The following is a 19903-nucleotide window of genomic DNA, read 5'->3' on the forward strand; positions in this document are numbered from 1 at the left end:
TTAATTCTTTTGCTCTTCGAATTCCTTCAAGCGCTGCAAGGATCTCAGCCCTAAGAGAGTCACCTTCTCCAATAGGGCCAGAGAATAAAGCAGTAACAATCCCTTCCTCATTCCTGAAGACTCCTCTAATCCCAGAGGACCCTGGATTCCTTACACTGCTGCCATCAAAATTCAGCTTTATAAAGCCTGAGGGGGGAGGGGACCAGAACGGACAAAGAGTCCTCTTGCATCTAGCAGTGGAAGCAATCTCTCTCCAGTTTCTTAGCAAGTCATCCATAGGACAATCTGAAAACAGCTCCAAAGATTTTAGCCAGTGGACAGCTCTTAAAAGGATTCGATCTAACAAATCTTCCAATGCTTTTTCCTTGTCAGAAAAAATGCGTGAGTTTCTTTCTTCCCACAAAGACCAGCATACCGCTGCCCTAATACATTTCCACATAGTCTTCCCTCGCTTCTTAGGCCAACTGAAAAAAGAAAGAGAAAACAAACCTTGGACAGTCTCCGAAGGATACCAAGAACACCCAAAACAGGAGAAAACCCACTCCCAAACAGTTTTAGCAACCTTACAAGAGGCCATGAGGTGGTAGCCAGATTCCCCATCAGCTTTACAAAGAGCACATTTATTAGGAAGTAGACAATAGTTGGGTATCTTTCTTTGAAGTAAGTCTAAAGTGTTGATTCTTTCCAGGAAAATTTCCCAACAAAAAAAACCCACTCGAGGAGGAATAGGTCTACTCCAAATTTCCTTAACTAGAAAGGACAACCCCAGGGGGGTAGGAGGCTGAGTTAAGGTTTCAAAGAAAGAAGCACAAGAAAAGGTACCAGAGCTAGAAATGGTCCAAAATCTGGTGTCTTCCTTAGCAGGGTTTAGGAAGACACCCTCAAGGGAGGCTAGCAGAGCTACCAAGCTATCCAAGTCTGTATCCCTAATTGCCCTACGCAGGCCAAGGTTCCAACCAAAGCCCGAAGTGGAGGCTGAAGGGACCAAGAAAGAAGAAATGGGTTCACTTTTCAAGTCTGAAAGAGCATACCAGGAAGGAAACTGGTCTTTTAGAGGAGAATCCCCGACCCAAAGTTGTTCCCAAAAATTTATTTGGTTACCAGAGTTTAGACCATACCTAATCCAAGGGGAGAAAACTGGAAGCAGATTGTGGATGGATTTCCAAGGAGAAGCAGTTGAAGCCCTTGCCAAGATTCCAGGATCCCAGCCATTGTCTTCCAGCCCATGAATGCTAGCCACAATCTTAGTCCACAATTTATCCATTTCCAAAGAGAACCTCCACAACCACTTCCCCAGTAGAGCTATGTTCCTTTTCTTGAAATTACCAATCCCAAGACCTCCTAGTTTTTTACACCTAGAGACCACCTCCCAACTCTCCCTATGATCTCTCTTCTCCTCTCCAGGCTCCCAGAGAAAGTTCCTTATAAAATTTTTCCAAAAAATTTGAAACCTTTGAGGGGATCTTAAACACTGACAAAAAGTAAACAGGAAGGTTAGCTAGGGTAGACCTAATGAGAGAGACTCTTCCACCTAAAGAAAGATAATTCCTCTTCCAGGCCGCTAGCCTCTTCTCAAACCTCTCCACTACCGGAGCCCAAAAGCTAACACTCTTAGGATCATCTCCTAAAGGGAGGCCCAAATAAGTCAGGGGCCAGTCCGTAATTGCACAACCTAGCTCACTTGCAAATTCCCTTAGGTCTCTTTCGTTCACATTCACTCCCACCACACAACTCTTATCAAAGTTTACCTTGAGGTTAGATATCTGCTCAAAAAGTTGTACTATCAACTTTAGATTCCGGATCCAATTGAGGTTCCCTCCTTCACAGAAAAGGATGGTATCATCTGCAAACTGTAGAAGAGTTAAGGGAACCTCCTCCCTTCCTACTCTCCACCCTCTTATCAAATTCCTCGAGTCTGCTCTATGGATCAATCGCCCAAGCACATCAACAATCAAGGTGAAAAGAAAAGGGGAAAGAGGATCTCCTTGTCTTAGACCTCTCAATGCCGGAAAGAAGTCAACCACAGTCCCGTTCACCAGGATAGAATAATGGCAAGTCCTAACACAGCCCCAGATCCACTTACACCACCTGTCACCAAAACCAAAACTCCTCAACACCTCCATCAAGAAAGACCAATCAACCAAGTCAAAAGCCTTCTCCAAATCCAATTTGCAAACCACTCCCTTATTCTTTAACTTCCTAAAGCTCTCCAAGCTCTCATTTGCAATGAGAATCTGATCGGTGATCTGTCTTCCCTCCACAAAAGCACTCTGGTTGGGTGCAATAATAGAGGGGAGCACCTTCTTTATCCTGAGAGACAGCACCTTTGCAATGATTTTGTACAAGCTAGTCACCAGACTAATAGGCCTAAAATCTTTTGGTGAGAAGCATCTTTCTTCTTTGGGACTAAGGCAATGAAAGTTGAGTTCAAGCCCGGGTTTATTACACCCCTCCTGTGGAACTCCTCAAAAATTGATGTAAGATCATTCTCCAAAATATCCCAACAATCCTGGTAAAAGGCCATTGTGAACCCATCTGGACCCGGAGCTTTTGTCCTATCCATAGAGAATACTGCTTCCTTTACCTCCTCCATATCGAACCTTTTTTCTAACCACTCTCTCTTCTCTACACTTAGAGTCGGCCTATCCAAACCCTCCAACCACACTCTCTCATTCATAGGCCTTCTAAAAATAGATTTGAAGTGATTTACTAGAGCCTCTGCAATTTCAGCCGGGTGAGACAAAACTGCCTTATCAACTTCCAAATTAGAGATGTAATTCTTCTTTCTCCTTCCATTTGCCACTGAATGGAAAAACCTTGTGTTTTTGTCTCCCTCCTTTAGCCACTTACACCTAGATTTTTGCCTCCAACTGATTTCCTCCTTAATCAGGATGTCCTCCATTTGCCTCCTCAAAACCCATCTCAACTTCCTTTCTTCCTCTCCAAAGGGGCCTCTCTCTTCCTTCAGGTCCAAATCCTCGATTTGCTCCACCAGAACTTGCTTTCTCTCTTCTAATCTTCTAAAGTCCAGCCTATTCCACTCCTTTAATTGAGATTTTAAGTATTGGAGTTTCTTATGGAACCTCATTCCCTCCCAATCAACTACCGGATTAGCTTGCTCCCACCACTCTCTGATTTTCTGAGTGAAACCCGGATGAGTCAACCACATATTTTCAAACTTGAAAGGGGTAGGCCCTACTCCTCTTATTTCCTCCTTGACCAACACTATAGGCCAGTGGTCTGAAGTAAGTCTAGGGAGAGCCCTAGAAGTAATATTGCCCCAATGTTCCTCCCAATCTGTTGAGAACAAAAATCTGTCCAACTTAGAGCAAATTGGTCGTGATTTAAGGTTGGACCAAATGAAGTTATTATTTAGGAAAGGAAGTTCTTTGAGATTAAAAGAGCCCACAAATTGGTTGAACTTCCTCATACTTGTTGTCACTCTCTGTCTGGGGTTGTTGGTTTCCTCAATAAATCTCACTACATTAAAATCCCCTCCCACACACCAAGGTCCATCCCAGAGGCCTCTAATGTCACTCAATTCTTCCCATAATTTCTCCCTCTGCCTATAGTCATTGGGGCCATACACATTTGTTAGTACCCATTCATATCCATCGTCCACCTGTCTAAACTTTAGGGAGACAGAATGATCTCCAATTAGCTCCTCCACACCTAAGAGTATCTCTTCTTTCCACAGGGTCACAATCCCTCCCGAGGAACCCCACGAAGGAGCAACCACCCACTTTATACCTCTAGAACTCCACACACTCCTTGCCCATCTGCAATCAAAATCCATTCTTTTGGACTCCTAAAGCATTACCACATCCAGATTAAACTTCTTAATTACCTCTTTGATTGTTGCTCTCTTCCTAATGCTGCCCAACCCCCTCACATTCCAACTTAGGATTCTCATTGAAAACTATTAGCCTTAACTCTAACTCCTCCAAGATCTATTTAGACCATTTTCTTCTAATCCCTTTCACTTCAAACTTCTTGTCCCCCTCAATATCTTTTTTTAACCTCTCCACTTCACTCAGCCTTCTAAACTTCATCTTGCTGTCCTCTTTTTTTTGCATGTAGGCTTTTAGATCATTCGGGTTCTTCAACTTGCACCCCAACTTTTTCACAAACTCTACAACTGACTCTTCCCCATTAGTTTCCTCTTTTTCTAAAGATGCACTCTCCTCACTCCTAGGAAATTTCTTGTTCCTTCTCACATTACCTCCAACTACAGCCCTTTTTGTCCCCTCCAGGCTCCCTCTCTGCAAATCCTTCCTTTCCACTTCACCCAAGAGGCTTTCTAAGATTTCCCATATTATTGTCTCTCTGCAAGTTTCCTCACCCACTTCCCCCCCTTGTAGACTCACTGTGGCTTTCAGACCAAGGGCTTCCGACTCTTGGTTGGGAAGAGAATCTGGAACAAGAGACACAGAGCGCTCATCAGTATCCAAAACTGTATTGATAGAGTTAAGGGATTTACCTGAGGTAGAGAAGTGAGGAGAGAGCAAAGGCGAAGGAGTAGTAGTCACTTTCTTTTTTGAGAAATTAGAGCACTCTGTCTCCCAGAGTTGGGGGAAGAAAATCCCTGTCGTTGTATCAACACAATGACCCCTTTCTGTACCGAAGTATGTACCTCTCTGTGAGGTACCCTTGTTCAACTCTGAGGAGACCCGAGCTACCTCCTTTTCGGCCTCTTGCAAAGCACTAGAACTAGGGGGGGAGGGGGGGGGCTCAGCCAGATTTGAGTTAAGATCATTCACCCGCTCCTCCCCCTCCTCCTTTCATTCCCCCACCGAATCTCCTAAGAACAAACAATCCAGGCTAAAAGTATCCCTGTTCTAATCTTTAGATAGAGCTTCATCAGCCGCACTGCCTAAACTCCCACAGGCTTTTGAACTTTCATCATAATCAGAATCTGAACCACAGCTTATCCAACCTTGATCAGCCTCTTCCTTCTCTTCTGGTCTGCCTCTCGAATAGCGTGGGTTTGGGCGATCAGGAATGTTGTGTTTTTGCGCGTCGCCGGCTGCCCGTCGGACCCAACACAGAGGCCGGCATCCTTCTACCTTGCTCGCTAACTTCACCCCTCCACAGTCGAGAGGGCGAGACTTAGACAATGATAGATGAATGTCGCCATCTATCATCACCCCAAGCCTGCCTCGCCCCACGTGATGACTTAAGTTGGCATGTGGGCTTTTAAAACCAAGTGAAGGCTCACCCACTGACCCGACCGGCCCAACCTTCCCTAAAGCCGGTTCAGAGAAAGACTTAGAGCACAAACAACTCTTTCCCATTTTAGCCACGTCAGCATAGGACGGGCCACCCTCTTTAAACAACCCCTCTTCAAAAAAATTTGAATTAGAAGCCTTAAAAGGAAAGCTTCGAGACTTGGGGCACCCCTGCGACTGTTCCCCTTCCTCTATATTTCGCCCACCCGCACCAGGCTTTCCCGCCAGCCCCTGAGGGCCACGTGTACACCAACCTGCAAGCTCGTTAGTTCCTTCAACCTCTGGTCGTCTTCCCCAAAGCAAGGCTTCATCTTCTGAAGCTAACTAAACCTGGTACCAAGCACCTTCTGAGAGAACTTCGAAGGCCCGCGGCAACTTCTCCGGTTTGATCCCAGCAACCTTAAGTTCCACCGCTCTCAAGTTTCTTAAGTTAATCTCCAACAGAACTCCACCCAACGCTCTAATAATTTTCCTCAGTATTTGATCATTCCAAAGGTTGAAGGGAAGACCGAGAAGTTTAATCAAAAAGTTCCCGGCACTGGGTTCAACTTCGTTGCAATCTGGAGCCCAATTCTGGACCTAAATCAAACTTCCTTCTACAAGGAAAGTACTGAAGATCAGTTTCTTATCTCCAATATCTAATAAAGCTTTCTTTTCAGCAAAAGGAAGGGACTGAATGGGTTAATGTCTCAACCCAACGGATGTGAAATTAAGTAGGGCACGTTGGGCCTAATGGGATGGAAGGTTTTAGTGGGACCCAATGTATGGGCCCTCTAACGTATTGGCCCAAGGTGTTGGAGACCAACATGAATTGAAGAAAATAAATAATAAACAAAAAGAAGGGGGGCGGGGGGGAAGAAATTCTGGTTGGATCTTGACTGACCACATTTACCCATGAGGTGTTATTACACCTACCTGCCAAATGGCCTCTTCACAAATGATTTCCCAATCAGTTCAACATGGCCCCTTAATTAAGGGAGATCGATTCACTTGCCATTTCAGTCTAGAGAAGAGCATTTAAATTGAATTGTCAGATCTCCATGGCTTCCAATTTAATGTAATTTAAGAAGGAATGTTACAACTAATCAATTGGATTTCCTTTTATGTGTAGGCCCAACCATGTGCCAAGTGGCACTTGGTTCCAAGTACAGCTAGGGATTGAAATTAACTTCAATTAAAGGACCTAATTACCTTAATCAGGTCAACAAAGTGATCATCGATATGTCAATTTAGTGGCCTCCATTTCAATCAACATTAAATGGTGATTAATTGAATTGAAACCATTCAAATCTTTCAAACCAGCTCATCGTCTACTAGTGAGCCTCTATAAATAGAGGAGAAAACAAGAGGATGCTCTCCTTGGGTTCTTCCTTGGGCTCTTCCCCCCCCTTCGGCTCCTCAATTCATCTCCATTGGCTCTGTTTCTTTTGACAAGAAAAAGGAAGGGACGGTTGCATCTAGATCAAGGAAGGAAGATCCAAATTTTCATCTCCTCAACTATTGAAGATTCAAAGCTACTACAAGTTTGCTACATCGATTGGGGGATTTTGGTCTTCAATTTACTGCAGTCAAAAGCCTCGGTCAAATTACTAGAGTCAAAAAATATTCGACAAATCCTTTCAGCCAAGAAGGCCTCCATCAATTTATCACAACCAAGGGACCTCTTAAACCTAAAGGTTAGCATTGCGGTTCATGTTCAAATCAACAATTGATCGCGAACAAAAGCTTTATTCACATACAATTGGTCACTGCAAGTTCCTTCTACAACTACAAGTCACCATGCTTTTCCAATCATGTTTGTGGCAAGCTACAAGTACAAGTTCGGGTTGTGTTCGTGACGAGAATCAGAGGATTTTCTTTGCAAAAAAAAGAGTTTGTATCCCATTTACATTTCTGCAAAAAGAAAAATAAATAAATTTCTTTGAATTTGTCCACATTTTTTTGTAAATTTCTGGCACGCCCGAACTTGTACTCAATTTTGTCTCATTTTCACCATATTTCTTTTCCTTTTCCTTTTGGAAATCATCCAGGTGATGTTCTCCGAAGGTAGCCAAGCTAAGTTCCATGTCATGGGCGCGGGTGGCCATTTCCTCAAATGTTCGGGATTTTATTCCCTTGAGGATATAATGCAAACCCCAATGCATGCCTTGAATGCAAGTACTAATGGTTGAAGACTCTGAGAGCTTGTCTCGACAATTAAGATAGAGATTTCTCCACCTGTCGATATAGTCAACAATTGGTTCATCTTTTCTCTGTTTTGTGGTAGTAAGTTCGTACATGATTACAATATGTCGAGTGCTGTAGAAGCGATCCAAGAACTCTCTTTCTAATTGACTCCAACTACTGATTGATCCAGAAGTGAGGTCGGTGTACCAATCGAACGTGTTCCCTCGTAGGGATCGCACAAACTGTTTTACCATCAAATCGTCGTAGGTCCCAACATTGTTGCATGTCTCCACGAAGTGTGCAATGTGTTGCCTGGGGTTACCTTTCCCATCAAATTGTTGAAGCTTTGGGGGTTGGTACCCTAATGGCATAGGCATATGATTAATGTGCTCAGTGTATGCCTTTTAGTATACACCGAGGATGACTGTGGAACACCCCCATACTGAGCACATATCGTGTCACCTGTCATGTTTTGGAGTTGTTGTACTGAGAGGGAGGCAACCGAAGCATATTGGGTGTCCCGTATGTTAGTACGTCCCGGCAACTCCTCTCGTGGAGGGTCTACTTGCGAGGGGTGGGTGTGAAAACCCTTGCATGAATGTCGTTGTTTGCATTTGTTCCATTTGGTTCATGAGAGAAGCAATTTGAAGGTCCTTCTCTTCCACCGTCTTTGTTAACTTAGCGATGGCCGCGACCATTTCAGCAAGTTGTTCTTCCACTGTAGTAGCTCCCACCATCATAACGGGTGCTACCGAAGTGTAGGAGTATGTCTATATGTAATCGGACCCTCCAGTCTCAGGGGAGTTGGGATGAGAGTCGAACCTTGAGCCGGTACTAGATTCCACATCCGACACAGGTATTTGTCCACTTGGATGCTCAAGTGGAGTTGTTGAGATCAACTCTTTTCTCGGAGTTACCCCTTCCTTAGTAGCATCCTTCACCATTGGTAGCCTTAAAGGTTCCGTTTTGGTGTTTCGGCTTTTTGAAGGGACCCCTAGAGTTGTACGAGCAAGAGATGCAACCAATTGTGAATTCTTGGACCTCGTCATGAGACGAGTGGTTGGTTTCTCATACTTAGAAGTTGGCAAAGCACCTGAACTAGATGAACTTGTACTATAAGTTGCATTTTTCTTGTTGTCAACGACCATGGTTTAAAGTATCGATACGATACACCCTGTATTGGACGTATCGTATCGTATCTTTTGAAAAAGATACGGTCCGAAACGCCTGTTTCCAGGTGCTTCAGAACACCAGCTCTTTTAATAATAAAAAACATGTTTTTAGCTTCCCAAAAAACCAAAATTTGAAAAAAAAAACTAAAAAAATAGTGTTTCGGGCGTTTCTAAGTACCAATACGATACTGCCGATATGTGTATTATATCGATACTTTGAACCTTGTCGACAACACTTGAAACGGTTTTCTTTGGAGCCATGTGTCCAAACTGTTTGCAAAAACAAACTTGATGTGCTGACTTGAGAGATGAGAGAAAAGAGAGGTCCCACCAGGCGTGCCAGAAATTTGTCGACACAAAATTTGCGCTAAATTTGGAGCACAAAAAAATGCGGACAAATTCAAAGAAATTTAATTTTTTTTCTTTTTGCAGAAATGTAAATGGGATACAAACTCTTTTTTTTTTTGCAAAGAAAATCCTCTAATTCTCGTCACGAACATAACCCGAACTTGTACTTGTAGCTTGCCACAAACACGATTGGAAAAGCATGGTGACTTGTAGTTGTAGAAGGAACTTGTAGTGACCAATTGTATGTGAACAAAGCTTTTGTCCGCAATCAATTGTTGATTTGAACATGAACCGCAATGCTAACCTTTAGTTGTAAGAGGTCCCTTGGTTGTGATAAATTGATGGAGGCCTTCTTGGCTGAAAGGATTTGTCGAATATTTTTTGACTCTAGTAATTTGACCGAGGCTTTTGACTGCAATAAATTGAAGACCAAAATCCCCCAATCGATGTAGCAAACTTGTAGTAGCTTTGAATCTTCAATAGTTGAGGAGATGAAAATTTGGATCTTCCTTCCTTGATCTAGATGCAGCCGTCCCTTCCTTTTTCTTGTCAAAAGAAACAGAGCCAATGGAACTGAATTGAGGAGCCAAAGGGGGGGAAGAACCCAAGGAGAGCTTCCTCTTGTTTTCTCCTCTATTTATAGAGGCTCACCAGTAGACGATGAGCTGGTTTGGAAGATTTGAATTGATTTGAATGGTTTCAATTCAATTAATCACCATTTAATGTTGATTGAAATGGGGGCCACTAAATTGACATATCGGTGATCACTTTGTTGACCTGATTAAGATAATTAGATCCTTTAATTGAAGTTAATTTCAATCTCTAGCTGTACTTGGAACCAAGTGCCACTTGGCACATGATTGGGCCTACACATAAAAGGAAATCCAATTGATTAGTTGTAACATTCCTTCTTAAATTACATTATATTGAAAGCCATTGAGATCTGACAATTCAATTTAAATGCTCTTCTCTAGACTGAAATGGCAAGTGAATCGATCTCCCTTAATTAAGGGGCCATGTTGAACTGATTGGGAAATCATTTGTTAAAAGGCCATTTGGCAGCTAGGTGTAATAGCACCTCATGGGTAATGTGGTCAGTCAAGATCCAACCAGAATTTCTTCCCCCCCCCCCCCTTCTTTTTGTTTATTACTTATTTTCTTCAATTCATGTTGAGCTCCAACACCTTGTGCCAATACGTTAGAGGGCCCATACATTGGGTCCCACTAAAACCTTCCATCCCATTAGGCCCAACGTGCCCTACTTAATTTCACATCCGTTGGGTTGAGACATTAACCCATTCAATCCTTTCCATGAGCTCTCCTCTTTCATTTGTTTATTGTTATTATTTTTTCTCTTTTTTTTATACACCAACAGACAGGTTGCACCTCGTGCCTCATTCATAAAAATAATAATAATAATAATGTAATTGGTTACCCTCCATTTTCAATCATAACCTATTAATAAAAAAATTTCTATCATAACCTCATGGTCTCATGGAATAACCTCTCCCTTCTTTTATCAATAACAAGATCAAAAGCATTTGGTTGGCTATTGAAAACATGGATGCAATATTTATATCTTATTGGAGGTTCAATATATAGGGGGATAGGCAAAGGCATAAGGGTGATGATTTGTTGATTAAATTGAAGGGATTAAAGTAGGATATATTGTTTTAGGAGAAACGTTAAAGCTTTGTTAGGTGTTTCGAGGGTTCCTTGAGTTTTCTCTATGGGAAGGATAATGGATATTTGTTTATTTGACAAGTCAACTGTAAGGGGAGGGGGAGGAGGATTATGTATGTATCTTTTTAGGTTATTTATGTTTGATGTGTGGATAAATATGTATTAGTGGATGATGGATGTAAGTATTATATTTGTTTTGGTCTACATCATTGATTTCTTGTCATATTTTTCCTTTTTGAACGAATTTTTATTTACAATAAAAAAATGTTGTAGTAATATCCCTAATCCCCACTGGTCATGGATAAGGGACACAGCCAAGAGGGCTGGCATACAGACCTAAAGATGCAATAATATGGTATAACGATCTCCGACAATGGTGGTTTCCCAATACGGTGGGCTCATCTTTACCCTAATGAGGCTATTCATCTAGGAAGCCAGGTTAGAAATCTATTTGAATAAGCTGTTTAATTTTAGATGTCACAGATCTAGGCTTTCTAAGGAAGTGCTGTGCTGTGAATGTCACAGTCCATCAGACTCTAAGAGATACATCTATGGGATCCTTTTGTTTGAATCCAGGTTACTGACACAAAGAAAGCAACAATCCGTGGGCCATCTTTCGATGGGACTCTTTGTTTGAATCCACATTACTGATACAAAGAAAGCAACAATCTATGGGTAGGCATAAGGCCATTGTCCAATGTTGGTCCCACCTATGGTCTTGGGAGGGGTGCACTGGATGAGTCCGGATCAGGTAGACACGTCATTGTAAGCACATTAAATGAGCACTTTCAATTTTTTCTTGACACCTGTCCCTTGAAATACTCCCAACCTACCCTTAGGATCAAAGACAACTTTTAATAGTTGCCAGAATATTTATAAAGTGCTCACTGAATGTGCTTCCTATGTTGTGCCTACTGGATCTGGTCCTGCACTGGATATGGACCTAAACTTCCACATTTTTTTGCACAAAGTGACCACTCTCAGACTCAAGCCAACATTCTTACATTTGTTAGCCCAGGATATTATCATTACAACAAGCAAGGACCCTAACCTATAGACAGACATAAGCCCCTGAAATCTAGAACTGTTACAAATGATAGAGCACAAGATATAGTGATTGCACAACACCACCACATGTACCCAATCAATGTTTTAAAAGCATAATGGGATTCACCTCAGGTGCAAGGTGACATGCAAAACTTTTAAGAAATTAAAAAAAAAAAGAAAAACAAAGCAAAATAAAATCAATATTAATCCAAAAAATGCAAACTCAAATTTTAAAAGAAACTATATGTTTTAAAAAACCCTATTGGCTACATAAAAATACATAAGCATAACAGAGCCCACCTTTTGCTAGTGTTGTTCTCTCATCCTTCTAAATGCAAAACATTTTTCATCAAACAACATTTAATTCCTAATCCTAAAATATAATGAAATGCAACAAAAAACACAAAACCAATCTCTTTATATATGGGCCAAGAATTTAGGACTCACATGAACTTGTTCCGGCTTGCCTCAAGGGAGTCGGAGCCCCTGGCCCAGTCACCATGCTTGTAAAGGTGCATAATTTAGTCGAGGTGCACGCCTGGGCTCAAGAGCACATATTCTCAAAGGGGCTACATGCGCCTGGGTGCAGCTTAGGCACATATTTTAAATCACTATGCCCAATACCAATACAAGCTTATTTTCTTCCCATATGTAATGCTCAAAAGAAATATCAATAGTAAAGGTGTACAATAGCAGTTCCCCTGGAATGAAACCAGTTAGCAACTAAGATGTGGTTCATGTGAAGGTAAAGTCAGTTACTAATTACTAGTTATTACCATGTCCAATCCAAATAAGTGAATGCTTTCTGAGAAAAAGCATCATGTGATGCAACACTGAAGATCATTGTATTCTTAGAGAGAAGCAATCCTGGAGAACAGGGAGTTGATATTTTGGGTGGGTCCAGATTAGGCTGATTAGCACAATACTAGATTACTATTTTATATTAATGAACAGGATGTTTCACACAGCAGCACCTGGTTTTGACCAATGTTTTGGGAAGCAGACAGGACATCAAACCGAAAAAGAACCTGCACCCAGAGCCCCAGTCACTGTTTTCCCAGTTCAATAGGTGGTTCTGAATTCTGATGGCTTTCTTTGGACCAGACAGGGGCCTGGTTCATGGTTCAACTGGCCAATTGAGTTTAATTTTCACAAGAAATATGTGTTAATATGTTAGAGTTGGGGTGCAACTTGAGTCAGGTTGGGCTGAACAGTTGCTAAATTTTGAATGAATACAAGCCCAATGTAGTTCAAATTCTTCAAATCTGGGAACCTGATTTGTGCACCCCTAGTTAGAGTTGTATTTTTTTTATAAACAAGTTTAGATTTTATTAAGTCTGAAAGTGTAAGCATTACAAGTGTCCCTTAGACAGGCACGAGCCGCTACCTCTCTGTAAATAAAACAGAAAAAAATTACAAGTGAGACCAAAACAAAGACAGTCTATTCTTCACCCCTTGTTTGGCCAAAGCATCCGCTAACCCCTGTAGCACCATATTACAGATTCTGGATCCTTTAACCAACCCACCACCAATTTTGAATCTCCTTCAATCACCAAATTGGTTATATTCAATTCATTAGCAATTTGTGCTCCTTATAGGGCCACAGACAATTCAGCCTTGAGAGAGTCCCCAATCCCCACTGGGCCAGAAAACAAGGCTACCAGTTTGCCTTCCAAGTCTCTCGCAACCCCTCCTATACCAGCAGGTCCTGGATTCCCCCTGCTACTCCCATAAAAATTCAATTTCACATATTCTTCAGGTGGAGGTAGCCATACAGCATTTATTCTTTCCTTTCTTGAAGAACTTCTGGCAACTACTTCCTAATTTCTCCATATATCATCAGGAGAAATTTGAGAAAACAGGTCCAAAGATTTGATCCAATGGATCACCCTACACATCACACAATCCTTTATCTCTTCCTTGCTTCTTTCCTTCTCAGAGAAAATTCTTGCATTCCTCTCTTCCCAAATTGTCCAAGCCAAGTCTGCTCCAACACACCTCTACATTATCCTCCCCCTCCTTTATGGCCAAGTAAACATAGAAGGATCAAATATTAGATTAGTTTCCACTGATAAAGACCACCTGCACCCAAACAACGAAAAGAACCAATTCCAGATATCTGCAACAAAGGAGCAGGAAATCAGTAAATGAGAGAAACTCTCATTATCAGATATGCACAAAACACACCAGTTTGGAGAGGCATAAATTGGGTCTCCTCTTCTATAGCATTTCCAAAGTATTAATTTTTCCATGAATTACTTCCCAACAAAAGGCTCTTATTTTAGGGGGAATAGGTTTGCATCAGAATTCTTTCAAGGGAAAAGAAGAAGAAGGCAGAGAGTTACAAAGAGACTTGAAGAAGGAAGCAAATGAAAACAAACCCTTAGGGTGAGGGGTCCAAATAAGCTTATCTGACTTATCAGGATCAAGACATACACTGAAGAATTTGAAGCAAATCCAGACAAGCCCTCAATTCATCATCCCTTAACCCTCTACCAAAGCCAAAGTCCCAAATTACGATCCACGGGGAGAACAGGGAGAACAACGAATTTTGAAATACATTCATTTTTGTACAATAAGGATGGAAAAAGATCCTGTTAGAGAATATCAACCTATTCAAGGACCTCACCTAACAGCTTAAGCTTTTAGGCATAGTTTCAAATGTCGCCAAATGTCGCTAATGTCGCCCGATATATGTCAATGTCGAGACTCACCAACATGAAAATGGATGGTAATATAAAAATTGCATTATTTCGGTCGACCAAATCGATCCAAATAACCAAAAAAAAAGACAGTTTTTCCTATTATGTCGACAGGATGTCAACTAATGTCGACTAATGTACATTAATAATATAATATATTGGTATATTATATTAATATAATACAGTATGTTAATATAAATTATTCCATTAATAATTTCTATTTAATATTTCAAATAAAATATTTATAAAAAAGAATTAACAAGATATAAAACAAAAGAATAAATTAATTACTTTATAATATAAAACATAAAATATTCTTCAAGTAATAAAATATTAACTAGTTAGTATCTTTTAAAATATTTATTAAAATCAGAAAATGTTTATTAAATTTTATAATAAATCATATTCTACATTTAATATAAAAAATCAGAATAAATTTATTAAATATTATACTAAATCATAATTTATTATAAATTTAGTATTAAACATCATAATAAATTCATTAATTTTATAAGAATTCAGAATTTATCATAATCTTAATACTACAAAAAGGAGAATCAGTTTATTAAATTTATAATAAAACATAATGTATTATAACTTTAATATTTAAAAAATCAGAATAATTGTATTTCTATTTACTAGTGTGAAATAAATATATTAGAATTTATAATAAATCAGAATTAAAAATAAGAAAAGAAAATATCATATAACCTTGTAAAAACATCAAAATGCATAATAAATCAGTAAATCATCATTTACTAATTTGTTATTGATCTTAGTTTCTTAGCTTTATATAATGGTTGGGAATAAGATAATAGTCTAGAAATATGTATTAATGCTTCTTTTATCATTTTACAAAATATCATTGCATATTTCCACATATTTCATAATATTTCCACAATGTCTCTAATTTTTACAATATTTCCCCTCGACATTTCCGACATATGTCCTATATTTTGGTAAGCGACATTTCCATCGACATCGACATTTTAAACCTTGCTTTTAGGTTGAATGGTTCTTTGACATGGTATCAGAGCCACTTCGACCAAGTGGTCTAGTGTTCAATCCTCCTCGCCCCCATTATAATTAATTAAGTTTCAGCACAAGGTATGGGTGGGCCTGTGCTTGTTCACCCTTCAAGCCCGATAGGCTTTCGTGTGAGGGGATGTGTTAGAGAATATCAACCTATTCAAGGACCTCACCTAACAGCTTAAGCTTTTAGGTTGAATGGTTCTTTGACAGATCCTTTAGAGGGTAAGAACCAACCCAAACATCCTCCCAAATTTTGATAAAATCCCATGAACAAGCATCATACCTAATGAACTAGAGGACAGTGGACAGAATACCATGAATTGCCTTCCATGGAGATGATAAGGTAGCCCAGTTAGAAACACCAGCATCCCAGCCATTCCCCAACCTACCATGTATATTGGCTATTACTTTATGCCAAAGTCTATCCCGTTCCCGTTGCCATCTCCATAACCACTTTCCTAGCAATGCCACGTTCTTTTTATCCACATTCCCAACTCCCAAGCCTCCTTCTAAGTTTCTGCTCACAGTCTCCAAAAAACCAAGTGGTCTTTTTTGCCCTCTCCCGACTCCCACAAGAAGTCCCTCATCAGTTTCTCAATCTTCTTTATCTCCTTTTTAGGGATCCTAAAGCCTGACAAGTAGTAGATTTGTAGATTAGCAAGTGTGGACTAAATCAAAGTAATCCTATCCCAAGTGAGATATAATTTCTTTCCAAGTTACTAGTCTCTTGGCACACCTTTCAATGATTGGACTCCAAAATCTACTCTCTCGGGTTTGCACCTAGGGAAGCCCTAAGTAAGTTAGAGGCCAACTAGATATGGAACATTCTAGGACATTTTTGACAACAATAAGGTCCCCTCTTCCATGTTAAGTCCCAAATACAACTCTTCTCAAGATTAATTTTAAGATTGGAGACAAGTTCAAATTTTCTCACAAAAGCTTTCAGATTCCTCGCCAAAAGTTGTTCTACCCCCTCATAGAAAATTAAAATATCATCTGGAAACTGTAAGTGAGTAATTAGTAAGCTATCCTTTCCAACCTTTCATCTATTAATTTCATTCTCCCTTTCAGCCTTATAAATTATTCTACTTAAAACATCCACTTCAAGGGTGAAAAGAAAAGGTGCAAGGGGGTCTCCCTGACTCAAACCTCTACAAGTTGGGAAGAAGTCTCTCACAAACCCATTGACCAGAATCAAATAATGAGTTAATCACAAGACTTAACACATCTAAAAATTCAATTACACTATTTCTCCACAAATCCACATGATTTCATTACCTCAATTAAGAACGTCCAATCCACTAGATCATAAGCTTTCTCGAGGTCCAGCTTACATACAAAGCCTTTTTTCCTTGATCTTTTCATTTCTTCCACGCATTCATTCACGGTGATGATTTGGTTAACTATTTGTCTCCCCTTTACAAAAGCCCCTTTTTGCTAGTTGATTAAGGTTGGGAGAACTATTTTTAGCCTCACAAAGGGGACCTTACCAATAATCTTATACAAGTTGGTCGCTAGGCTGATCGGTCTAAAGTCCTTTGGATGGCAAGCATCAGGATTCTTTGGGACAAGAGTTAGAAAGGTAGCATTTATCCCTGAACTAATGAAGCCCCTTTCCACAAATTCATTGAACACCTCAACTAGATCATGTTTCACAATTTCCCAACAATCCTAACAGAAGGCCATACCGCCATAGTGAAATTGTCTGGCCCGGAGGCTTTGGATTTGTTCATTGAGAAGATTGCCTTTCTTATCTCCTCTTCTTCAAAATTCCTTCCCAACCAGTAGACTTCTTCAGATTGCAAGCAAGCCCATTCAAGATCCTCCATTACAATTTTTTCATTTAGGGGTCTTCTAAATATGGACTTAAAGTGGTCTACAAATCTCCTATCGCACTTTGATTAATTATCTCCTGCCCTTCTACCTCCATTTTAGCCACATAATTCTTTCTCCTTCTCCCATTTTCCAAAGCATGAAAATATTTTGTGTTGCCATCCCCTTCTTTTAACCACTTTCACCTAGATTTCTATCTCCAGCTGATCCCTTAGTAAGGTTTCTTCCAATTCTCTCTTTAATCCCATATGCTTCGTTACACCTTTCCAAATCACACCTCCCAAGTCCTACTTCCACCAAGTTTCTACTTTCCTTACAAAGTCTAGGTGAGTAAGCCACATGTTTTCAAACCTAAAAGGGGTGGGACCACTTAGAAAGGTTTCAGGACTTAGTTTGATAGGGAAGTGGTTTAAGGTGACTCTAGGTAAAGTTCTTGATACTAGGTTCTCCTCATAGTTTTCCCACTCTTCATTAAACAAAAACCTATCCAGTTTGGAGCAATGGGAAACTTCTAGAAAATTGGACCAAGTGAATCTAGCTTGCAAGAGAGGGATTTCCTTCAGCTCACATGAATCTGTGAAGTCATTGAACCTCCTCATACTGGAGATTACTTGTTGGTTTAGTTGGAGTTGTAATTCTTTCACATCTAAAACAAATAGCAATATATCCATTATATTCTTTTATGACCTCTCAAGGAAGGATATGTTAAAAAGCTTTTATTCCATACTTTGAATATAATAAAAATGAGACAGATGAATCACATGAATCAAAACAAAATAACATCAATCTAAAGTAAATGCTTCCTGAATAATGTCAACAAGTATCACTGAGCAATATGAATTGTATTACAGTTGTATATAAATATTTTTCAACCATAATCATGTTTTTTAGCTGTAAAATGAACTTATGGGAAGAATATCATAAAACATTTTAACTTACCCTTGCATTTACATTCAAGTACACAAAACAAAAAAGCATCAATGCTCTGCGCCTTGCCTGGCTTTGATTGATCCCATCAATTAGCTTTTCAGAAAATGGTGCTACAGAGATGACATAAAGCAACTGAACTTATCAGAACATAAAGACAAAGCACATTGCTCCCATAGGTAAACAGAATTGCTACATTGCAAAGGATATAGAACTATTGTTAATATCAGAAAAAAAATTGCTTGTGGTGGTCAGTGTCTTACATAATGTATCTGCTTTAGATGCATCAATATCCTCCAAATCCACCTCATGAGTGCCTCCATTACCATCTATATAGGTGCATGATCTGTATGTGAGATATCTTGGCAATTTTAGAATTATGTATCTCTATGCATAATGCAATCTTCTCTCCAGCATATATTCAGACTGTAGTCTCACTCATAAATTACATGTATAGTGTTATATATTAAAAATCTTTGGAAATTCCATCTAGCCCATAAAAAGGATAATACCATGGAGATGCACTAGGGCTGCAATATTGTGGCCCATTTGGGAGGAAAGAAATGGAAGGCGGTTTAGGGATAAGGTACAAGATAGAAGAGTTATCATTTGATATCATCATTTTGAAAGTGGCTCATTGGGTTAAAAGTTTAGAACCATGCGATTATTCAGCACTTTCTCCACCGATGACATTGTTAGAAACTGGCAGCTGATCGCAAATTCATCCATTAACAGGGTTGCTACTCACCCTCTATGGGATTCCCTACACCTTGTTCAACTTAACTTTGATGGATGCAGCAAGGATAACCCAGGCCCTGCTGCAATTGGGAGTCTTTAGAAGCAGTGATGGAGACTTTTTAACTCTCTTTTCAGGTCTAGCAGGCCAAGGAAATACAATCAGAGCTGAAATACTAGCAGTTCTTCAGGGATTGAGATTGGCAAAGAGAAGAAACTATACAAACATCAATGTAGAAGGGGATTCAAAATTGGCTGTGGGTGGGTTCAAAATGAAGAAAGCTGTCCTTTGCAAATATAAACACTTACTGAGAGAAATAAAGGAACTCAAAATGAAGAAAGCCCTCAGGAGGAAGACTCCAGAATCCAGGGTTGGCACAATTCAGGCTCATTTTCAGTTCAATCTTTTTATAAAGGGCTAGCAAGTGGCAGTAGTTTCTCTTTCCCTTACAGGGCGGACAGTGTGGTTTGGAAAAACTTTGCTCCTTTGAAGGTTAATTTTTTATGGTTAACTGCTCTGAGAAAGTGTTCAACTAAGGTGAACCTATCTAGGAAAGGCGTTGCTCCAGATGGCGTCTTATGTCCCCTGTGACTGGCACTGCGTGCAATGGCATGGAAGCTTCAACCACCTATTTCTGCATTGCAACTTCACTAGCAGATTGTGGCAGCATTTCTTGGGTAGTATTCGTCTACAATGGTGTCAACCACAATCTATAATCAAGTTGCTCAATAGTTAGAGTGCGAATGGGATGAGCAGAAAGGGCAAACTCTGTTAGTCTGTGATCGTGTTTGCTATCTGTCATCTGGGCTGTTTGGCTTGAAAGGAACAGTAGAGAATCTGGCTCTCCACTGTTCCCTTTAAAATCTCCCTTATTTAGGAGGCTGCCTGTGGAAAATTAAATACCTGTAATATCCTCCAGAAGAAGTTCGGAAGACTCAGCATCTCTCCCAAATTTTGTATCTTATACCTGATTGACGGGGAATCCTTAGGTCATATTATTAATTATCAGGTAGCTAGAAACTTGTGGGA

General features: G+C 40.0%; 1 protein-coding gene across 3 annotated transcripts in view; it reads right to left on the reverse strand.

Moving 5' to 3' along the window:
- The window catches only part of LOC104594565 (uncharacterized), a 62236-nt gene that overhangs the window by 19907 nt on the left and 22426 nt on the right, over nt 1–19903 (reverse strand). For all 3 annotated transcript variants that reach the window (XM_088897545.1, XM_088897544.1, XM_010254901.3), the window contains 2 exons: nt 18402–18484; nt 18151–18251 (listed from right to left, as the gene is read on the reverse strand). In XM_088897545.1, coding sequence (XP_088753671.1) covers nt 18151–18251; nt 18402–18484 — 184 coding nt within the window. The remainder of the gene's footprint in view (nt 1–18150; nt 18252–18401; nt 18485–19903) is intronic.

Source organism: Nelumbo nucifera, chromosome 2 (genome assembly GCF_055504915.1).
Source record: "Nelumbo nucifera cultivar China Antique chromosome 2, China Antique-T2T, whole genome shotgun sequence".
Taxonomy (NCBI): domain Eukaryota; kingdom Viridiplantae; phylum Streptophyta; class Magnoliopsida; order Proteales; family Nelumbonaceae; genus Nelumbo; species Nelumbo nucifera.